Here is a 23,803-nt window from a genome sequence, read left to right as displayed (position 1 = left end):
TCTGCTAGAAGCTTATTGATTGGTTGTTATTGAGATTGAAGGGAAGTCAGTGATCAAGCATTCAAAGTTGGTGGGACAAAAATGACACTAGACACTGCTCCCTGATCCCGTTCAGTGTTTTGCTAAGGATGGAGAATAGTCTCACCCTGTGATGGGCACTAATTCACCTACACTGATCTTTGTGTGTTCTCACTTTTTTTGCTCCTGAGTAGGATATTGTCAATACCTCTGGCCGCTTCATCATCGTCAACAGGGAAAATTACACTGAGCTGAGCATCACGAACCTGCAGATCACAGAAGACCCTGGCGAGTATGAATGTAATGCTACCAACTCCATCGGCTCTGCCTCCGTTGTCACCATCCTCAGGGTACGGAGCCACCTGGCCCCACTCTGGCCTTTCTTGGGAATTCTGGCAGAAATCATCATCCTTGTGGTGATCATTGTTGTATATGAAAAGAGGAAGAGGCCAGATGAAGTTCCTGACGGTAAGAGCATCCCTACAAAATAGCTGTAATATTGGGGCTGGTTCCTTGGGGGTGGTGTCCAAGCACCCAAAGAAGACTATAAGGATGTTGGGATTCAGTTCCAAAAGGAGAGAAGGAAAAATTCTTAAACTGGTTCCTCATCCCCTACCCCTAAGATTAGCCACTTTGAGCTCTAATTATTAGCTCTGTCCTTCCATGTGGGTGTTCTCGAACCCCAGTCCCTTCTGCCCTTCAGGCCCCTTGTGGGGAATGGGCAGTTGTCAGTCTCTTTGTTCAGCTCTGTCCTCCTCCAATACAGATCATCAGGCAGATTGAGCTTGAGGAGAATCCAAGTCAAGCCTAGAAGCCACCCCAAGATCGCAGGCCACCTGGCCTTTTCAGGCAGATTTAAGGTATCTGATTGGTTGTCACATGGTTGCCTGGTATAGCCCCTATAGGTGACTGCGCCAGCCCAGTCAAACTGCTCTTGGGAAAAGCCATGGGAACAGGCCACCCTTTGGTTCCCTTGGTTGGCCCCTTCAGGTTTTCAAGGTTCCTGGTGAAGCAGGCCCCTGCCATTTGGCTTTTTTGTCTGTCTCACAAAGAATGGAGAGCATGTGACACCTCACCACCCCCAGTTAAAACAAATAGCTAAGCAGTGCCACCTGGCGTCCCTGCCCCAGGGCGCACTCTCAGGCTGGCCCAGGGTCGGAGGAGGGAGTGAGTAACAGCAGCAAAACTACAGCCAGTTGTTAGGCATTGGAAAGAACAAGAATCTTAGATTGGTAGACATACTTAAGAGTCAGAAAAGGTTCTGGAAGTTTTTATGTTTTTTGTTATGGATGTTCCATTTCTAATTCTGTGATTGTAATGGGGGGGGGACTACTGATTAAGACTTGCACCCATAGTACTTCAGATTGCTAACTAGCTCCGCAGCTCCATCCTCCAGCCCTATAACAACATCAGCAAAAACAAATAATTGACCAGCCAACCATGATCACCACTTGCCTGTCACTGATTGGACTGGAGGAGTGTGCCCCTAGACTCAGTGGAGTCCAGCTTTGGGTGATGGGGGGGATGTCAACTCCAGTTTGGCTGTTCTGGGCCCATGCTTGTATACTGGAGTGCTGTGCCCTGCCGGAGGGCTGTCTGTGTTCTTGTGGCTGGCCAGCAGGATGCAGTGCCTGCTATGTGTGTCAGCAGAGAATGCTAAGGGAGGTCTGGTGCTCCCTTAGAAAGAGTGCAGCCCTAAAGGCATGCCAGTGGCTTCAGATTCTCAGGAAGGACATGTTGGAGAGCAGCAACCACATCCCCTTCTTTTCCTCTTTTCTCAGCAGCTCCTAAGTCGCTTTGCTTGCCCTAGGTAGAGAGAGGATTGTAGTGAGGCTGGTGACAAGGTTTTTTGTTGAAACTAACAATGTATTTGGACTTCCATCCAAGTGTACATTTAGCAATGAACTAGATGGAGGAATGGGATGGACTCAGCTGGAAGCAGACGGGCCGGTGTAAATTCCTGGGCTTGTTCTGTGAGACTAAGAGTGTCTTGGGATTTTTTACTTTCCTTCTCTTGGGTCCACAGAACTGCTGTTCTATGAAGTAAAACTGCTTTCTTAGGCTTATCATGTATGAGTAATGCTTGTTTCTTGAAATTTCTCTTTCTTATTACAAATTAGGACTTCCAAAGCAGAGTACCTGTGTTTAGATCTGAGAGTAAAGGGGAAGAGTTGCCTGTGGGTGTGTTTTCAGTGTTGGCTTACCAGGAGTGGTTTTGCCTCACTCCTGAAAAGAGCTTTTTCATTCCCTCTGAATGGTTTTGCTTTGTTAAACATCACCTTTCTTGGCTTCCGTTTTGGCAAGGTTGAGATGCAAAAAGTCAGTAAAAAAAAGGTAAAAATAAGCTTCAAAACCTGATTTTTTAATTTTTAAGACAAGACTGGCTGCCCCTCTGTTGGCAGAGTGACACATTGGCTTAGCTTGTCCCTGTCAGAGATTCTAGTCGTTTTTGCAGGAAGCCATTTCACTTACCAGGTTGCTGTCCCAGCATGTATGGAAGACCTCAGTGTTAACCCTGAGGAATGGTTAGCATTGATTCTGACAACTGCAAGCAGCTGCCCAAGGTAGCAGCTATCTTTTTTTAAGAGCTCTATGGCTGTTGAACACAAACAGGGATGAGTTTCTAATAAGAGACATCTGTGGCCAGCAAAACTCCTGAACAGCTTCCTAAGGGAAAAATACTTCTTTTAAGATAAATTATTATGGAGAGTGAATGAATCCTATGTAAAAGATGACTGCAGGGTAAGTGCAAAGTAAAACCTTCTTGCTCTAGTGTCTTAGAAAAATGCTGTAATGCAAGCAGCTTTTACTTTGTTTTTGTTGTTGAATTGGTATGAAAAATCTGGGATACTGGGATTATTGCAATGTTTGCCTTCTCTCCATTCCCCTCCTGACAGCCAGCACGGTCCAGGCTCCATTCTCTATCATGTCCTTTGCCCTTGCTTGAGCATTTCCATCCCATAGTTTTCTCCTTTGTCTTCCTACCTCTTTTTCTCAGACTCCTCCCTATCCCTATTCCTGCCCTCCCCTTTTTTCTTTTCTTCTGGAAGTAATTAAAAAAAAAAGTTCCTCCATGAGTTTTCCTTTTGCTGTGTCTTTTTCTTCTTTAGCCAGTTTCCCCTCAACTCCTGTGCAATTCACAAGAGCAAACTCACCTCATGTGCTTTCCTTCCATCTGCCCTGCCTCAGATTTACATACAGATATATGCATACACTCCTTTTGGGAATGAATGTGAAGAGGTACATTATATCTGATACAGATTTGGAATTTTAGAGGTGATAAATTTTTTACCTATCAAATGACCATTCATAGCTCTGTGTTGACTTATTTATACCATTGTGAAAATTGTTTTTTTTAAAAAAGAGGTCTGACATGCTTGTTCTCTGAGAAATGGGTATACTATTATCAAGATACAGCAATAATGTATTTCTAACTCAACCTTTTTTATATGAAAAAAGTTTATATAAAACTCATAGTATTCATATATTTGGGCAGTTTGTGAGTTTTTGGTAACTCAGCACTATATTAGAAAAGCACTAAGGGAACAATACAAAAGTATAAAAACACAGATTTAAACTTACATAGTTCAGCCTATGTTTCACTAGAAAAGCAAATACTGCTTTAGATTTCACACATAGAAAATACTTAGGGTTAAGGTTTAGCTGCTTTCTAGGTAAAGAAAAAGACCCATGACTTTTTGTCTACTAGAAAAAAGTAGAGTATTTTTAGGACATTTTGTAAGTGAAACTTTTATCTAAATCCCTTAGGTCCCTATTATGGTGTCTTTGAAGATTAGTGCCCCAATAGATTGTCTTGTAGGTAGATTATCTGCTGTCAATATTTACTGTCAATATTTTTAGTAACAGATGAATCATGGAGCCAAGTGAGGGCTTTGTTTTTTGTTTACTCACCTCCTGACTACATTCTTTGAAAATGTTAAATGCTATTTCTCTATAAAGACTAGCATCCCTCTAGTCTTCCATCCTCCTTACTGCTGGACACATGTTTGGAGCACACCTGTGTTGGTTCCCTGCTGACTGAACCCAGAGAGTGACTAGAGTATGCTTTCAGATCTCTCCCCGGCACCCTGAGGAGACGGGGACGTAAGCCTGCTCAGTTGCTGGGGCCTTCAGTTCTGCACATTTTACTGACTTTGAATGAAAACAGAAGCTGATTTAAGAAAAGTGCTGGCATCAAAAAGAGTTTTCTACTTTCACCATTAGGGAGATAACCTTTATAAGCAAGTATAGGCACTTTTCCTTTAAGTTACTGGTAGAAAAGATATTTGCAGTTTTGTGGGAACCATTTTTAGTGGCTGTGATGTATCTAAACTCTTTGACACTTCAGAATTAAGAGCTGGTCTGATGTGCCAAAATCAATTAGATGATCAAAACATTGGTAGCATATGAAGCTTTACAAAGGCCAGGAATGTTGGGAAAGAAATATGAATTTTAAAAATGATATGCGAAACACACGTGTTGTCTCTTAACCAGGGGTCATCTGAGCCAGTAACACGTTACCTTATGAAGAAAATATAGTAGGATGGAACAAGGAAGCACATTGGAAGTAATTGTTAAACTTCCTTGGGTTTTGTGCTGCTCTGCTGAGATCTGGCAAAATTTTAGTGGTTTTAGAAGCCATAAAAACTCATCCTCAGTGAGATGAGGCAGTGAAAAAGGAGCTTTGACCAGTCAACTCATTTTGACATTAAAGCCATCTTTTTTGAGGTGGTGGTGTATCAAGTAAGCTGCTATTTACTAGGCATTGTAGAGCACCCTTCCAGATTCTGGGGCAATGTAGGGGAAGGGGAGTGAGGGTTCTAGTGCATTCGATTGGGTAGGCAACATTCAGCTGAATGAGTGTGTGCAACAGCCCCACCAGGAACTTCACTCATAAGATGGATTCCAGAAGCATCTTGTTTCCATTATCCCCCAGCCCTCTTCCTCTCATCTAGTCAGTGGCTGTGAGTAATACCCAGCTGGAGAGAATAGTCATTGTTTAAGTGGCTGTCTTTTGGCCTGAGGGTTTGGGGGTATGTTGATACTTGTCGGTTACTATGACTTCTTTTTTTTCCCCCCTCAATTGCATCAAACCCTTAAAACATGGTGGTAAGTGAGTGATATGCATGCTTTTGGAGTTTGTTTAATCTCCGCTTCAGTCTATACAATGCACAGTTCATAATGTTAACACTTTTCTTCAAGTTTACTTCATTCACTTTCACAACTAATTTGGATTTCAGTTTGCTGTTTAATCCTCATTTACTTTAATTTTCATACCTTTTTTCTGTAGTTCTGTTCTTTCCCTCTCTCCCAATTTCCCTGTTAGAGGTCAAGTTGTTATTTTGTTTGACCTGTAAAGAGAGAGTGGTGCTGCCGATAGTGGTTCAGGTTAGGGAAATGGGGAACTTGAGGCTCTTTGTTCCTTGTAAATGTGCAAGTGAATTTGGGGAGAGAGATGAAGGGGCTGTGAGATGTAGACACTGTTGTGAACAGCATCTGCTCCCACTTGCAGGCATGGCAGCTACACCAGAGCCACTCTTGCTAAAAAACCCCTTCATGCAGCCCTTTGCACGTTAATCGGCTTGTTGGGCTGGGAAATGACATTATTAGTCAGGCACCAGGGTGTACATACATCTGCATTACTGAAGAAAGAAAAGCTCATGGTGTGAAGTGCTTGGGTTGGTGCTGACAGCATCACGCTTTGAAAAGATGAGCTCGGTGATCGCGATTCCCTCTCCCCTGCTTTTTTTCCTCTTAAAATTGGGAATAGATTGGTGATATTCTTGAGTCAGCGATCTTGCTTTAGAATTTTGTATTTTCGAGTACATAGCCAGAGCCCGAAAAATACTGTGAAGTGTGCTCCTGTCAGTCCCCGCAGTGCTTAGTTCCTAGCATGTAGCTGAGTTGGCTTGGCCGGGATGCTGAGAGCGTTAGGTTGTTGTGGTGAGGGAGGATCTAGGCCAGGCTCGTGTGTCTCAGTGCCTGATACATCTCTGTATAATTCCACTGTATAACAGCACACAGATGTTTTGGGTGTCTAAGTCTTAGTTGGTTCTCTGTACTGTTCAATAGTGTACTGTTTTTAGTAGTAGAATCCTGTGGACACTGGTGTGTCGCTAGCCTGTTGTTTTGGCTGATAAGTCATTGGTTTGTGGTTAGTTTTGTTTCCGTTTTTGTTATTTTTTGTTATTCTTTTTTTTTGAAATCTTTTTTGCTCCAGTCACTGTGTGTGCTGGCGGTGGCTTTGCCTCTCCGTTGCCTCGAAGGAACAGGTGGAGCAATGTCTCCCTCTGACAGACATTACTCCTGATGTGTGCTCCTGCAGATGCCTACACTGAGACTGTAATCTCCATAACTGCTTCATGTGCACCAAGCCCCCTTGTGGAATCCTGCTGAGAGTTTTTCTAGAAGCCTTCAGTTCTGAATCATTTAGTCTACCTGACTTTTGTAAAATAAAAAGAAACTAAGAGCACTTAACTTGTTCCCCCACCTTTATGGGCCTTAAAACAGTCTTGTGTGTCTGTGTATATATGTATACACACACACATATAACCCTGATTAAAGGGGACCAAGTTGCCCTTAGTTGAAACAGGAAAGAAAAACTTGGTAAATCAGAATCAGAAAATACCAATTTAAGAAGGCACCTAAACTCAGATAATGTAAGTGTTTTGATTAAAAAAAAAAGAGAGATAACTCATGGCTCATCTGGGTTCAGGTTCTGGTTTTGGCCAGGGCACAAGAATGAGCCTGTTTATCTGTCTGAAGTCTTTTCTAGAGGGATGTCAGCACTACTCACCTTTCTCTGGTCTGTCACAGAATATCCTCTGGTCTGCACACACTTGCTGCTGGCACAGCCCAGCCTGACTGACCCACTATTAGGTTGAACTATTGTGGCTTCCTCTATCTTATTCTCCAGACTACAGACTCTCCTAAAGATTACAGAGCAGCAAGAACAGTGTCCTGTGGGGAAGAGAGGATGTGTGGCTAAACGTATGGCACATACACATCCATCTTACATTGCAGGACTGAGTCAAAACTATGCATGCATTCACCACAAGAAAACAAACAGCAGGATTTTACAACTGAAATGTTGGTTTGTCTTCTCATCTATTTAAGAGTGAACCACTGGAACTTGGGGACAAGATGAGTATAATAATATCGCAGCCTATCTGTCCGCTACAGTTGCAGTTTTTCATGACAAGCATTCAAAGTGTTAACTAAAACCATTGAAACAACATACCTGCCATTAAAAACCTGAATCTAGAAATAATAACTCCATGAGTGTTTTGCACCTCCAGATGGAATGGCCTTGAATAAATGCTATGAATAGCTATGTTTGCCACTTGCCGTTTGCTGTTCTATTAACCCTGATGCAGAGTCTCACAGTTTTCTCCCTTCTTCTCCTGTCTCTCAATGGATTATTAAAACCTGAATACCTGTGTAGACGATGAACCAGCTGGGCCAATGTAAGTACTTTGTTGGACTTTGGTTCAGTAGTTTCTGGTTGGGTTATTTTGTATTTGCAATTTAATTAAAGGGCATAGCTAAGATTGGGAAGACAGTGAATGGAAAGCATTGTTGCAGTGTAGACTTCTTAGTTGGACATGGAGCTGACTGATATCCCTTTGATTCCCAGGGCAGGCTGTACAGTTTTGTTCTTGGTAGCAATGTAAAGTAGAATACCATGCAAAAGTTTAAAATTTTGCACACTCCATATGTTTAAATTATTACTGTGGGGGAAACGACCAATGTATCTGAGGCTTCAGGTTTTGTTCATTTCAAGCTAGACTATAGCATGGATAAACTGTGTGGTTCCATTAAATTGTGTGTATTCAAGAGAGAGAAAACTACAAATTTCGAATCAGTCCAAGATTTGCACTGTTTCCTAGAGCTAGGGACTAAGAAGTCAGAGGCAGAAGTGTGTCCAAATTAGTTAAGTGCCAGCAGAGAGCACAGCACTGCCTGTATATAATTAAGAAGAGATGAGACAGTGGTGTCGAATAGAGAAAAAACTAACTCACTTTTGTTGTAATTATAGTTTATAAATCAAAGCCCATGTTACCTGGGTATTATCTGCCTTGGGAGTCAAAAGGATCGATTAATTTAAGGTTGTAGGCACTTTACACAGGGTGTATTAATTGTGTATTAATATTGTGCAGTAAAATTTCTTACTATACCAGGGATGGCAGTAAGTGAAAGAGTGCCTGTATTTCCATGTGTTATACTTTCAAAAATTGCTACTGACCTTGAGTTTAACTCTTGTAATGCAATTTTTCCTCCAAAGGAAAACCAACTCTACCAACAATCACAAAGATAAAAACTTGCGCCAGAGAAACACAAATTAAATACTACTTATAATGTAAGTATGGACTTCTCGAGAAGTTTTAAAAATTATATTCAAATGAATATGCCTCTTTTTACTTTATCACAAAGTCTTCAGTAGCTGATGTTATGTTGCAAGATCTTTTCAGTAGATTTCAGAGTTGATTTCATACTGATGGAACAAGTTGTCTGTCCAGTGAAGCAGCTGGAAAGGAACATTTTCAGCTGAGTTGTTTCACTTATTTACATAGATGCTTTTCAGAGTATGTATGATGTTTCAAAGCATCACCTTACCACTTTACTTCTTTAAAAAGAGGTAAAAGTTAAATTGTCACCTTCTTAGGTGGATTATTCTTGAGGCCAGTTGGTCCCACTTTGCTTCTGGGGGCAAGGCAAGAATGGTGGCCAGGCACAGCTGGGCCAGAGTGCCTACTGGTTAGGCACATGGAGATCAGAATTTCACACCACATCCCTGAGCATGCTGTTTGAACCAAAAAGCTTTATGTGGTGCTTGGTGTACTATTAAGTAATAGTGCATATTCCCTTTTAATTTATAAATACTTTCTTCACAGATCTTTAGGTTCCTGAAACTGGTGGCAACATGACCTGCTAAATTTTCTGCTTGGACCTCTTTGGTTCTTTCCCCTTTCAAGTGAGCAGCACCATGATGACTGTCTAAAGCATGCCTTATTTAGCCTCTCCTGTAAGGGTGATCTAGCCAGGTACATTTTAAACAATGCTTCAGTGTAGAAGGTGTAAACTATTTTGGGCTTGATGTGCTGTGAATGTTGCTTTTTTTTTTTTTTCCCTTTGTTAAAATATTTAAATAGAAGTGAAAAGGTGACCTCTGAGGGTCAGATCATGCATGCGCCATTTTTTACTTAATGCAGCTGTTAAATTGGCAAAGCTCTAAAATGCACTGCTGCCATCTAGTGATACATTTTTGTAAAGTACAGCAAAACATACAGATATATACAGTATATAAATATATATATATATATTTATATTTTTTGGGGTGGGAGAAATCCAAAATAAATGCTTGTTTCATTTTTAAGCTGCTGATACTCATTCCTTATTGTATGTTGTCAGATGAGGAAATTGTTCAGTTCTGGTACATAAAGATGAGTAATATAAACTGAAATCTATAATTTTAAGGGCTTAACCTATGACTTTGATAAGAAGCTGGAACAGTTCACTTAATGGATATAATGAATTACAGTATATATGTATGATTGCTTTTTAAGTGATTATTTTTTCTTTTGTTAAATCATGTAAATTCCTAAATCCTTTTGCACTGATGTGTTAAAACCTAATTGTACATTCAGTTAAGGCAAACTTTTATAATTTTTTTGTTTTCAATGATCTTGAAATGTTATAGCATGGTATTCTATGCAACTAGTTATTCTTTGAGGTTGACACTGTATTTTTTCATTGATTTGAGTGTAGATTTTCACGCCCAGCAGGGTTCTCACGCGGTGCGTAATTGGTAGATGCATGTACTTGTGTTTTGTGTAATTGCTGAAGTGCAATGATGTAAAAAAAAAAAAGTGGATTCACCTGTTTTTAAAAATAAAACTGATAAAAGGTGTTGGAATAATACTCTTTATTCTCTATAATCTTAGGAGGGAAGCATTTTTCCTATTGCTCCCAATTTATGTATGTACATAGACTATTAATCGCTCAGCCCTGTCAGCTTTTTTAGTTCCTTTTCCACTTCTTCCACAAATGCCGGGAAGTTCTGATCCATGAGGCACAAGCGTAGAAACGGGCCTAACCCTTCCACATTCCATGCAGATTGTTCATAGACAAGTGGCAGCTCCTCTGATGCCATGAGAGACTGTGGGGATTCCAAAAGAGTAGTTTATTAGAGATTACAGGGGAAAGCAACAGCCTGAATAACAGAACACAGAAAAACTGCCTTAAGGTAAGATTTGGGAAGTAAGACACCAAAAATTAGTGTTGATCAGCTTTGCAAGTTCCTTTACATAATGTTTCTAAATATACATACAAAGTGAGATAAACTCGTATCCTTAAGTATTTCAGGTACACTAACGAAGTGATTTGCAAAGACACTGACTGCTTTAATGAAGAGTACAGTGCTGATTAAGTTTGTGGATTGAGAAGTCTATATCAATGAATGAACTCCACTTAGTTCATCCTTCCCACCTAATAGGTGGAAGAATGGATGTGAGCTGTTCATCATATAGAAATTGGGTTCTGAATGTAATAAAGGTTACAAACTGACTATCCCAAGGACACAACTTGCTGTGTCTTTCTCTGGTTCTGTCCATGAGGCCTGACAAGTAGAGGCATGTGTCCATTGCTACAATCAAGGCAGAACATTTCCATCACCCCCAGAAATTCCCTCATTGCTACCTACTCTTATTGTCAAACCCTCAACTCTTAGCAACTATGATCTGTCCTCCATACTGTATATAGTTTTGCCTTTTCCCGAATGTCATATAAATGATGATGTCATATAATACTGCACGTTTTTCACATGCTTATTTGTCATCTCTATGTCTTCTTTGGTAACCTGGAGTATTTTAAAGTCAGTTGACTAAGCTGCCAATATTTAAACATTAGGAGAGTTCAAATAAAAGTCTGACTGTGCTTAGAAATTTGGAAGATTAGGCAAAAGATGCACCATCCCAAGCAACGAAGACGGCTTCAGCTCTATGTGTGGGCCACCTACGTCTGAGCCTTGACTTAGCCTTTTTATTCACTCATGTTAATTCCACTAGGTAGGTAGGTTTTCTACCCTTTCCATGGATTGCATGGTTTGGTGTATATGTATACAGTTGACATTTCTCAAGGAACTATCTATAATAGAAACTGACTTTTCTAAATTCACACCAGCTTTTCAGGCTATCTAAAGGTAGAAAGAAGAAAATGAAAGTCAAATGAAGCCCTGTTCTCTAGCGAGAGCCATTAACATGGTAGTGTATCTCCTTCCAAACTTGTTTCATGTGTATGTCTTCACTACAAAAGTCAAATCATGTGTGCTGTTTTGTAGCCTTTAAAAAACAATGTACTATGAATATCTTCCAATGTCAATAGATTAAGACAGACATCATTTTATTGACTACATTTTATCCCATTTATGGTTATGGCACTTTTTAACCACTCAGTATCCCATTAGTGAATAATTGTTTCCTATTTTGTTACTATTAAAATTACTGAAAAGCATCTTTGTATGTATATTTGTGTAGATGAAATGGTATTACAAGTAATAAGATTAAATTTTATCTACATTGCTAAATTGCTTTCAAAGAATTTTACCAATTTATATTCAAAGAGTGACTTGTCTAGAAGGTTATAGCAAACAAGTAGCATATCTGAGCTTCTAGCCTGACGCTTTTTCTTTATACATGGTTCTTCTATATGATGTAAATAAACTGGGCTGAGGTTCATCTTTTACAGCAACTGATACTTCCTGAATAAGGATATCACACCCTGCTCTGCTCATGTCTTTGTGGCTTAGTCACTCTGATTCAGTTAACCTATAATCCTGGTGCAGATACAAGGCTACCAACTGGGAACTATGAAGTCTGCCCTGCTGCTGGACAACGAGATTTCTAAATTTTTTCTGTCATAGTTGCTGAGTTATTAAAAGAAATAGACATGAATTCTTATTTAGTCTTCAAGTTTTAAAATCTGTGATTGCCCATTTATTTTGCATGAGCAGTGTGCCAGGTGGAGAAAACACCCGTTATCTTCTTTCTTACACCACTGTTAGCACAGTTTAATAGATAAAGTAAAAAGGAAATTTATGAAAATTGGATATTGATGAATTCCATGCAGAATTTTAGGGAAAGCATAAACTGTTGGTTGAGAACCTGCTGTCAAGCACAGCAGGGAATGCAGTGAGGAGACCAGCCTCAGGAGCTGCCAGCAGAGCAGGCCTCAGGAACCCTGAGCTTGAATGAATAGTTCTGCAGGAGTGTTTGGTAACAGCAAAATTCAAGTGGAGAGGCTACATCCAAAAGCAGTTCTGTGGTAACAGAGTGGAGTCTTCCCAGGGCTCCATACATCCTTAACCGGAGATCCTCACACTGAAGATCTGCCCCTGCAGAAACCATGGTTGATCCGACTTCAAATTCATATTGATATTTGTCTTTGAGTTTCCAGATTTCATTTCCAAAGTTAAACTGAAATTCATAGCTTTATTCCTCTTTTAGGAAGGTGGTGAATAAATTCTTTATCTCATGCATTTAAAGGCTAACTTTATAGACCACTTTCTGTCTTTTATTTCCTCAGGAAGATAGTTCTTCAGTATGTGCCATCATGTCTAACCTCACAACAAGGATAGGTGGAAGTGGCCTGTCTCTGTCTTTACCATCTTCTATAGTAACACTTTAAGTTACTGTTCTAGAACAGTGGATTGAACAGAGGGATACAGAATTCTCCAGGATCACTGTTTTTCCTGACATGAACACTGAATATGGAAATAGGCCCTACCTGAGCTAAACAGGCCACTGAGGTCCTTCCTCCTGGACTGCTTGTGCCAGCCGGTACCCACTGCTGCTGCTCTGAGTTCTGCAGTGAAACAACGTGCAATTAGGAGACTGGCTGAACATAATCATAAACACCATAGGCCATTAAAGAAGTGGGACACGTGCATTCATGTTCAAAGAAAGACAGTAAAGCTACTAAAGTCATTGCTGGTGTAGTCTGTCCTGGTTTAAGCTCGGCTGGTACCTGATATACCACAGCAGAGATGCAGAGAGAAAATCTGAGGCATTTGCCCTGTGCCCGGTGTTCCTTATGTCTCACAGGCTGGTAGTACCTTTTCCTGCCCGACACCGTGGCACACTTCTGTCTTCAGAGGCCCAGCCCAGGACCATGTGCTGGTACTGGAGGGAAGTGGACATTCCCCAGCTTCTGATAATCATGATTTGTCACCTTCTATAAATTATTACTCGGGTAATATACCTGTTCCTTGTAGAAAAGCAAAATGGGGGTGGGGGGAACACTATAGTTTCAAGGTAACCATATCTTGTAACTTTTTAAAAAATCGCAGACATTCTGAGGTTGTAAGTTCTTCTGTTAGTAAAATTCCTAGATACATTCATTCAACAATGTTTGTGTCTACTGTGCACCAGACATTGGGATGAAAAAGGGAAGGGAGCCATAGAAAACAAGGTAGAGGTCTGGCCCGCAAGAACCCACAACCCAGTAAGAATCTAACAAGTAAAACAATTTGAATGCAACTGAGGCAGTGCTGGCAAGGAGGGGAGTGTTAAGACTTCAGGCTTGTAGTGGAGGGCACTACAGGAAGGGTGTGTGTGCTAATAAGCACGAGGGGTAGGAATGCTCCAGAGCCCGAGCTGCTACTTACGCGAGGGGCTGTTCTTGAGCAGAACTCAGGATGGTTTCTAGGCAAACAGAATGAACAAGGTGTAGGAGGAAGCCTGGAGGCGTAAGAGGCTGCTTCTACCTAAAAACAAAAACTTCTCCAAGAGCCCCACCACCACCCTTCCTTCCTAGCCACGTGTCTGCAGGCTTAGCTGTGTTCTGGATAGCAGTGGCACTTACAGTATTAATAATCTCCAGACAGTTGTGAGCTGGTGGTATCACACAGGGAGAATCCTGGTGGTATCACACAGGGAGAATCCAAGGCCCTCCCTGGAAGGTGTGTATCAGCAGTATGTTCTGACTGCCAAAGTAAATGTCCTGCTAGTTTCAGTGGGTGTTAGCAGAAATATGTATCTGGAAGCATCAAAAATGGGGTGGTGGGACAGAGAGGAAGAAAAGAACAAAGGAAAGAAAACTAGCCAGGAATACTAAATAAAAATGAGCTAAAAGGTAAGGGGCTTTAATGAGTCTGGAATCGTTAGGCAAACTCCATTTTCCCTCATCCAGAAAAGTCAGATTCCACTGCTTAGTGTTTTTTCCAGCTCTGAGGTTTTCCTAGGAGACATCAGTTCAGCTCACACCATGTTCTTCAAACAACTAGGAAAGACTAACCAAAATTCATATGCCACATACACTGATCTATAGCCAAGTGTGATGGAAGCAGCGGAAGTCAGCAGGATGGCTCTAAGGACTGGACAGTCCTCCACCTAAGTGCCCTTAGATGGCAGGTTCTGTGCACACGGGAACAAGCCCTTGGCCGCCACCTCCTGGACTTCTAGTGCTAACAGAGAAAGAGTTCACCTAGGAACTGTCGTAGTCTGGGTTGCCTCAGAAGCCCTCAGGTTGAGAAGCACCTGGTTAGGCCACAATTAGCAAAATTACAAGGCAGAGGAAAAGTAAAAATATAAGCCAGGAAGTGACTCAAGAACTTGAAATAAAAAGATGGAATTACCTCTAATTTGCAAAAAAAAGAACAACTATTTTAGACAAAGTAATACAGGTCCTGGGAAGAAGACACCTGAATGAGGAGAGCTGCAAGGTAACTAAAGCCTGGCCAGAGCTTGCACTTCTGGAGCTGGATTCTGAAAAAGGGAGCATGATACCAAATTTCAACAGCGGCAGCTAAGGGCAAGCCTTAGGAGTTTTTGTCTCCTGCTCTGCAGCCTCAGACACTCCCATCTCACTATGGCCCTACTGACTGGTGAGTGCTGACCCTTGATAACAAATGACTGGTATGCTTATTTGTTTACCTGCAAAGCAAGGCAGATCTGAAAAGGTAACAGCACTGGCAGAAGTAGCAATAATGAATAATCTTATTTAGATATTTGCCAGGTATTGTCCTAGGTGCTTTGTAGACAGAATTTTAGTCTCACCACTTTACAGATGTGGTAAATGACTTGCATGAGAACACACAGCTACTAACAGGGCAAGGATTCAAACCTAGATCCATTTGGATTCCAAAGCCTATGGTCTTTTGCACAACATTCTACATCTCATCTACCTAGAACACCAAACTACAGATCCAAGGAGGCCTTGAATACAGAATCACGAAAAGACATGAGCATTTTCTAGCCACTTTGGAGATATTTCTACCTAGGTATTTGGGATGAGCTATTAAATAGAGAGCCAGGGCCTTCATCTGCCACTGTAGTTAAGGACCCACAGCCTACTTTAAGGTACTGTCTCAGTTTTTCTTTTCATATTTAGATAATTATATTTAGGTTTACCCTGATGTGTGTATGTCTTTACTATATGCATGTCATGTAGACCATTACCTTTATGAGGCATTCCAGACCTAGTTCCCAAATTCTGGGACCCTATTTGGTTCCTGTTGCACCCCATGCATGCACTGGGTACTATAATCTCAATCTAATAGCTGGTCAGTGACACCTACAAAGAAAGGCAATCTATTTAAGGGGTAAAGGATCATAAGCAACAAAGTATCTTATAATAAGCCATATTATTCCATTTTTAGAGAGGGGATTCTTAATAAAATAGAAGCTGATGAAGCAAAATGTTTTAAATTAGATCCAACATTTGTAAGAAAACTAGCTTTAGTGTTAAGACATGTTCACAAAAAGTCATGCAGAAACAAATGAACAGGAAGAATTCTAAAACATTAAAATATGATATGGTGAACTAAATATAATCAAAGGGAAACCATACAGTACTTGTTTATAAAGAAAAACATTTTATGATAAATAATATAAAATCTGTTTGCCCCAGATACACTATGAAAAGAAAGTTGGTGATGAAACAGTAAAAATGAATTGTCTTGTCCCAGTTAGTTCAAGGGGAACTTACAGGATGAAGTAATGGAAAGCCAGGTTTGGAAAGTCATTGCTCAAAATAGAAAATAAAAAACCCAGCCTGAAACTGGAATTTCATCCTAAGAGCAGAGGTAGCTTATGCTAGCAGCATGTGGGACTATGCCAACGAAATGCTTGAAGATGTACCTGCAGGAGAAATTCTGTAACTGATTCTCAGAAGTTTTATCACAAGACTGCTTTACATTCCTACAAACTACTGAGGCCCTCAGACAGCTTTTGAGTTACATCTATCTGATATTTATATGTTAGGAATTAAATTTTCATTTAAAATTATAAATCCAGTTAGTATTAAAAACATTTTAATGAAAATAACTTTCCTAACACAAAAATACAATGATTTTTGCAATTCTCTTAACATCTAGCTGGACTCTCATATTTACTTCTGCACTCAATCTGACAACATGTTGCTTTGGTTGAAGTACATAAAGAAAATCTGGCTTCATACAGATATATAGATGGAAAAAGTTATTTTTTTAAAATGTTTTTCAGGTAATTGTGGATACTCTGATCTGACACCAAAATTCAACAAGTGATAGTTTCTTAAAGGCTAGTCTCAACACAGAATCTTAAATCATAGCAATGAACTTTTTATATTCTTGTTATATTAAAATCCTTTGGTCTGAGGAATCTCTGTACTGTTTTCCATAGCAGTCGTGCCAGTTTATATTACCACCAAGAGTGTACCAAGGGTTCCCTTTTCTCCATACCTTGTCTTTTTGACAACAGCCATTCTGATAGGTGTGAGGATATCTCATTATGGTTTTGATTTGCATTTCCCTGAATGATGAGTGATGCCAAGCATCTTTTCATGTGTCTGTTAGCTATCTGTATGTTAGCTATCTGTATGTCTTTGGAAAAATGTCTATTCAGGCCCTCCACCCATTTTATAGTCATTTTTTTTTAATGTTGATTTGTATGAGTTCTTTTGAATATTTTGAATAGTAACCCTTTATCAGATAAACCATTTGCAAATATCTTCTCCCATTCAGTAGGCAGCCTTTTTTATTTTGTTAATAGCTTCCCTTGCTGTGCAACAGTGATCACAAAAAACAGTGATTTTTTTTTTTTTAGTTTTGCTTTTATTTTCCTTGCTTGAGGAGATCCATAAAAATATTGCCAAGACCGATGTCAAAAAGTGTACTGCCTATGTTTTTTTCTAGGAGTTTTACGGTTTCATGTCTTATATTTAAGTCTTTAATCCCTTTTGATTTTTGTATGGTTTTATATGGTATGAGAAAGTCCAGTTTTCCCAACACCATTTATTGAAGAGAAATTTTAAAAAAAGAAAAAAAAGGACTAGCATATGATACAATAATCCAACTTCTGGGTATTTTTCCAAAGAAAACAAAAACATTCAAAACTATATATGCACCCCTATGTCCACTGCAGCAATATTCACAGTAGCCAGGATATGGGAGCAGATTAACCCTAAGTGTCTATTGATAGATGACTGGAAAAAGAGAACGTGGTATTAATCAGCCATAAAAAAGATCTTGTCACTTGTGACAAAATGGATGGACTTAGAAGGTATTATGCTAAATGAAGTATATCAGAGAAAGATAAATACTGTATGATTTCACGTATATGTGGAAATTAAAAGGCATGAATAAACAACTAGACTCATAGATACAGAGAATAAACAGATGGTTGCTAGAGGAGAAGGGAAAGGGACAGTAGAGAAATAGGTGAGGGAAGTTAACAGGTACAAAAGCAAACAGAATCCATTGATTTAGTTCACACTTTGGATCTTTCATCCATGCATGGTTTTGTAGCACCATGTATTTGCCACTTGAAAAATACTGGTTGACTGGATTGTACAGATCTTCCACATGTTGAAACATTTTGTGATGTAGTTATTTTAAAAATCATGTTCATTACCAATAGCATCAAGAAAGTCTTCTGGGTTAGGAAGCTGTGAAGCTCAAGTGGTTTTCTAAGATTCTAACTTTCACTTGAAAAGGTTATTTCATCAGTCAATAAATACTATCAATTGTTTTCTTGAAGTAACAGGATTACTTCATTCACTTGAGAAAATGTTCACCGGCCACTCAAATCTGAATAATCATAGTTCGTCTGTTAAGTAATAATGGTGTTCCATAAAGAGAGAGGCTGGTTCAGCACTCAGTGCTGTCATACAGGTGCTTTCCCAGGAGAAAGCCATCGTGCTTCAGGACGCAGATGGTTTTGTTAGTTGGTTCTTTACTGCGGTTACAGTGAAGAAAGAACATGACTTCTGGTACGGGTAGATGCCACTGCCTTGATCTATGCTAAGGTGACAGCAGCTTTGCTCACAATGTTTCTGTCCCATTAAATAATAAGTATCAATACAGGAAAAGGACAAATAATGTGTTAATATTATTACAAAAATAATGTGGACTTTGTGGACTCCTGAAAAGGTCTCAGGGAAGGGTCCATGGATCATACTCTGAGAACCATTATACTATAGTAACATCCATGATACACCTGAGACTCCCAGCTAATCTGATTTCTAGCCTTATAGGTAACTGCAGTGAGAATCAACCTTGAGTTAAAAAAATAACTCAGTGTCGTCTTTGGAATAATGTCTATTCAAGTCTTCTGCTCATTTTTTAATCAGACTGTTTTATTTGATACTGAGTTGTATGAGTTCTTGTTATTTTGAATATTAACCCTTTACTGGATGTATCATTTGGAAATACCTTCTCCCACTCAATATGATGTCTTTTTGTTCTGTTGATGATTTCCTTCACTATACAAAGCTTTTTAGTTGGATTTAGTCCCATTTATTTATTTTTTGCTTTTGTTGCCCTTTCCTGAGGCAAATGAAAAGATGCTCAACATCACTCATCATCAGGGAACTGCAAATCAAACCACAAGATAGTACCTCACAACTGTCAGAATGGCTGTCGTCAGAAAGACAAAAAGTAAGTGTTGGTGAGGATGTGGAGAAAAGGGAACCCTTATGCACTGCTGGTGGGAATGTTAATTGGTAGCTACTATGGAAAACAGTATGGTGGTTTCTCTAAAAATTAAAAACAGAATTATCATATGATCTACTAATTCCACTTCTGGGTATTTATCCAAAGAAAACAAAAACTAATTTGGATGGCAGTATTTATCTCTTTGTTGTAAACTCTCATAGCTGAATTGCTTAAGTACAAGTTATAGAATTTCAGTGCACTTAATTTTTAATGGAAAATCTGAAACCTAAATTGCTGATTTAAAAGGTACTGTACAACCGTTGTATCTGTAAATAACTTTACTTAGCACCTTTTTGTCACTTAGAATAGTATGCAATACTACTTGAGTGAGCTATTTTGGACGTAATACCAAGTTCTAGTGTTTGCTTCTTAGTATTGAACCGAATTTACAGTCTGTCTTAGACATTTTGCACTAAAGTAGTCAAATCCGTTCTTGTGTCTTTCTGTTAACGTGCTCTGTACCACTGGTGAGTGCTCCCTAGTTTCCTTACCTGCTGCTACAGAAAGTTATTTTACATCCCAATGGCTATCACCAAGGCCACAAAAAAAAAAAGAAAAGCTATATTTGTATGCAACACTAACCCTTTGACTGCTAATGTATGTTTCTGCTTGCTGTGCCTTGTTACTGCTGCTTTTTTGTGCTAATAAAGTATGTTTGGTGTTCTCCTTGTAAAAAAAAAAAAAAAAAAAGATATTCCCCCCCCATGTTTACTGCAGCATTGTTTACAGTGGCCAAGATATAGAAACAACCTAAATGTCTGTCAATAAATGATTGGATAAAGATGCGGTATGTGTGTGTATATGTATACACACACACACACACACTGAAATTATATAAAAGTGAGGTGTATATATATATAGGTATATATATATATATAGGTGTATATATATATATAGGGTGGGCCAAAAAGTTCATTTGGGTTTTTCCCTATGTGTTATAGAAAAACCTGCATGAACATTTTGGCCCACCCAATATATACACAATAAAATATGTAGTATCTAAAAACAAACAAATATAAAATGACTCATAAACACAGAGAACAAACATGGCTGCAGAACTGGGCAGGGGGCGGATAGGCAAACCAGGTGAATGAGATTATGAAGCACAAACTTCAGTTATAAATAAATGGGCTTCCCTAGTGATCCAGTGGTTAAGAATCCCCCTGCCAATTCAAGAGACATGGGTTCGGTCCCTGGCCTGGGATCCCACATGCGGTGGAGCAGCTAAGCCCATGTGCCACAACTACTGAAGCCCACGCGCCTAGAGGCTGTGCTCTGCAACAAGAGAAGCTACTGTAATGAGAAGCCCACATACTGAAACTAGAGTAGCCCCCACTCACTGCAACCAGAGAAAACAAAAGTCCGCACAGCAATGAAGACCCAGTGCAGCCAAAAATAAATAAGTCTTTTTTAAAAAAGTAAACACAAAAGAGTCACAGGGATATAATGTACAGCACAGGGAGTATAGTCAATAATATTGTAATACTTTTGTATGGTGACAGATGGTAACTAGATGTGATCATTTTGTAATGTATAAAAATATCAAATCACTATATTGTATACCTGAAACTAACACTATAATTATATATATGTCAATAAAAGTCACTCAACATTAGATATCTTTAAGCTACAAATGTGGTGGACTTGGCAAATTCCACTGTGACTGTGGCCCCCACAGAGCATTACCTTCTCAGGTTTCTCATCCACCTACTTGCCTACTTACCCCATACTGTGGTGGGATGCTCTGCACACAGCCCTTCCCTTGGCCAGGACTTGGCCTGAACTCCTGGCTGATTCCGTCGGGCACCTGGACGGTGACATACTGGGCTAGGTTCTGCACGCAGCTGTAGCAGTGTTCCAGCGCCTCTTCTCTGGAGCCTCCACTAAACTGTACCCGGAACATACGACTCTTGTTCTGTACGACAAATCAAAAGTTATCCTCAGCAACCCTTGTCATATCACTTTACTTTTATTTACTGTGGGGTCTTCCCCTTTGTTTGAAGGGGAAGAGTTGTCAATAAGGGAGCAGTTACCCTAGATTGTTGATGTGGGCATAGAAAAGCCAATAATTAGTTTTCTTTTCCCTTTTGGGAGCTGTGCCTCATAATATATTCATTTCCTTCAAGGGACTGACATCAGCAAAAATGGAAAAGCCCATCATAAAGACTAGGAAGGTCACCATACTGACTGCAGTAAAAGATCCACGTTTCATCTTACTTTGGAACAAAGATTTCATACTCTAATTGCTTAGGTGGAGAATCAGTGAAGCTAACAGTCCTGGCTGAACAAAACTTTCCAAACCTGAGTATATAATAGAACTAGCCAGATAGATACCACATTAAACAAGCCAGTGAATCTGAAAAACAAAACTGGGGATCTGGGGACAGGCAAATGCTGACAGCCAATGTATCTCATTAATTTGCAGTGCCCTTTTATCCTTAAAGAGGCCAGACTTACCTACAAATCACACAGACAAATCAATCACATGCTGCCTTTAATTAGCTGTATGATTTATGCTACTGTTGCTAAGTCGCTTAAGTCATGTCCGACTCTGTGCGACCCCATAGACGGAAGCCCACCAGGCTCTGCCGTCCCTGGGATTCTCCAGGCAATACTGGAGTGGGTTGCCATTTCCTTCTCCAGTGCATGAAAGGGAAAAATGAAAGTGAAGTCGCTCAGTCGTGTCCGACCCTTAGCGACCCCATGGGCTGCAGCCTTCTAGGCTCCTCCGTCCATGGGATTTTCTAAGCAAGAGTACTGGAGTGGGGTGCCATTGCCTTCTCCGTATGATTTATATCCCCTGGCAAACCAGCAAATGTGGGAGAGATGCAATTAAAATTTTTAAGTGTGGCAACTACATCAAATTTATTTTACTGTAAGTTTAAAAATAGAACTAAATTGTAACAATAACAACAATAAAGCTATTGTTTTAACAGAAGTAGTTTCCTTTTTTCTAGTCTGATACCTTGTCTAGTTTTAGAAGACTCAGCTTACCCAAAAGCCACCCCAAATAGGTGATATGTATTGTGCACCTTTGTTCAATTTCTTCTGTAAAGAAATTCAGATGCTAACATAGTAACAGCATTTTGTATTTTTTAAATACACAAATCACACTGCTAACTGGAAAATGTTTCTAAATCCTGAAAGTTCCGAATAAGCAGAAATCCTTGATTTTCTTGTTCACAACTTACACAATTTAAATTTTTAGATAAAACCATCAAGCAAAGCTACATCTTTAGGATATAGAAAACTTGGCATGGCTAGGTAGTGGTAAGGTATCATGTCCCTAGACACTGCTGCCCCTTTACTGCCTCTCTTGGGCTCTCTCCATTTTTAAATTCATTAAATTTCTTCCCCTGAGTATAAAGGTAATCCATTATCACTGCCCCCTCCAACAATGAAAAAATATGAATATTTTTGAGTATTGCCTATTCATTTCCTTAGCCATTTTTCTCTTGGGTGAATAATCCCCAAATTATCAAGAGTCTTTGAAAGGTAACTTTCCTGAAGGAAGAGGAAAGAACTGATAAGAGAACTCCACATTCAGTTTTTGGTAATTTTATGAATCTTCTGTGAAACTGAGCTTTCTTGTTTACAATTAATTAGCTATTTCCAACTCACCCTAGTTTAGACTGTACATAGGGACATCTATATGTAGCACCTTTGAATCAGCTATTTCCATGATGATTCTGTAATTAACCTTTTCAGACGTAATCACATAAAAAATTGTGCCTCATCGCTAGATGAAAACTAGATACAGGAACAGACCATTATTAAGTAGGGCAAAAATCTCAGACCACTTGTCTAGAGTATCTATCTATCTATGTGAGTGTACACAACAATGAGTTTGGACAGTTAGGGTTCTTTGGAATGTAGTTCCAGGAAATGACACGGAAAGTTGTATATGTCTGATAGCCTAACTGATGATTTGCTCCATGTTCCTTCTACAAAATTCTCAGAGAGAATTTGAGCTTATCATCTGAAACTAGAAATACCACTTCAGTACATGTGGATCCAAGATAAAGCCAAGGTACATTAGGAGAAATCTGAAAACGAGCTACATCTTCATCCCACATCCTTGGCATCAAAATACCACAACAGAAAACCTGCCACTTGGTTAACCAAAGGACTCCTAGGTTGAAAATCCTGAGGCCAGATTTAAAATTTAAATTTCAGGCCAAAATTAAAAGTCAGAAAGAGCTCCTTGTTGTGAAATGAAAGTCTTTCAAGCATATATAATAGCCACGAACTGTCCCAAATAGACAGTCTCTGGTGTCTATCATCTAAGGAAACTACTGGCCATGCCACACAGCTTGTGAGATCTTTAGTTTCCCAACCAGGGATTAAACCTGGGCCCTCAGCAGTGAAAGCACAGAGTCCTAACCACTGGGAAGCCAGGGAATCCCCCAAATTACTATATTTTAAGTGCCTTCAAGAAAATTAGAGAGTCACCAAGGGAACATTTCATGCAAAGATGGGCACAATAAAGGACAGAGATGGTATGGACCCAACAGAAGCAGAAGATATTAAGAAGAGGTGGCAAGAAAACACAAAACTATACAAAAAAGGCCTTAATGACCCAGATAACCATGATGGTGTGGTCATTCACCTAGAGCCAGACATCCTGGAATGTGAAGTCAAGTGGGCTTTAGGAAGCATTGTTATGAATAAAGCTAATGGAAGTGATAGAATTCCAGCTGAGCTATTTCAAATTCTAAAAGATGATGCTGTGAAAGTGCTACATTCAATATGCTAGCAAATTTGGAAAACTGAGCAATGGCCACAGGACTGGAAAAGGTCAGTTTTCATTCCAAT

The 23,803-nt window shown here is 39.6% G+C and overlaps 2 protein-coding genes across 10 annotated transcripts in view; one reads left to right on the top strand and one right to left on the bottom strand.

The window, feature by feature from the left end:
* Positions 1-14,639, top strand: part of NPTN (neuroplastin) — a 70,543-nt gene extending 55,904 nt beyond the window's left edge. The window contains exons 5-9 of one of the 6 annotated variants that reach the window (XR_014060470.1): positions 213-486; positions 7,463-7,484; positions 8,303-8,377; positions 8,913-9,062; positions 12,601-13,001. Coding sequence is in view for 3 of the 6 variants with exons in the window: in XM_081513610.1 (XP_081369736.1) it covers positions 213-486; positions 7,463-7,484; positions 8,303-8,363 (357 nt within the window). In the remaining 3 variants the exon portion in view is untranslated. Of the gene's footprint in view, positions 1-212; positions 487-784; positions 2,805-7,462; positions 7,485-8,302; positions 8,378-8,912; positions 9,318-9,531; positions 9,927-12,600 lie in introns of those variants that run through there. The other 5 variants (XR_014060471.1, XR_014060469.1, XM_081513610.1 and 2 more) reach the window with 5 other exon arrangements.
* Positions 9,929-23,803, bottom strand: part of REC114 (REC114 meiotic recombination protein) — a 108,002-nt gene continuing 94,127 nt past the window's right edge. For 2 of the 4 annotated variants that reach the window (XM_081513614.1, XM_081513616.1), the window contains 3 exons: positions 20,700-20,903; positions 12,802-12,879; positions 9,929-10,177 (listed from right to left, as the gene is read on the bottom strand). In XM_081513614.1, the coding sequence (XP_081369740.1) occupies positions 10,013-10,177; positions 12,802-12,879; positions 20,700-20,903 (447 nt within the window). In that variant the 3' untranslated portion in view covers positions 9,929-10,012. The remainder of the gene's footprint in view (positions 10,178-12,801; positions 12,880-20,699; positions 20,904-23,803) is intronic. The other 2 variants (XM_081513613.1, XM_081513615.1) reach the window with 2 other exon arrangements.

The sequence above is a fragment of the Giraffa tippelskirchi genome, chromosome 7 (genome assembly GCF_054371585.1).
Source record: "Giraffa tippelskirchi isolate mGirTip1 chromosome 7, T2T-mGirTip1v1.2.pri, whole genome shotgun sequence".
In the NCBI taxonomy this organism is placed as follows: domain Eukaryota; kingdom Metazoa; phylum Chordata; class Mammalia; order Artiodactyla; family Giraffidae; genus Giraffa; species Giraffa tippelskirchi.
Note: the sequence above shows the minus strand (reverse complement) of the source record. Positions and strands in the feature narration are given on the sequence as shown.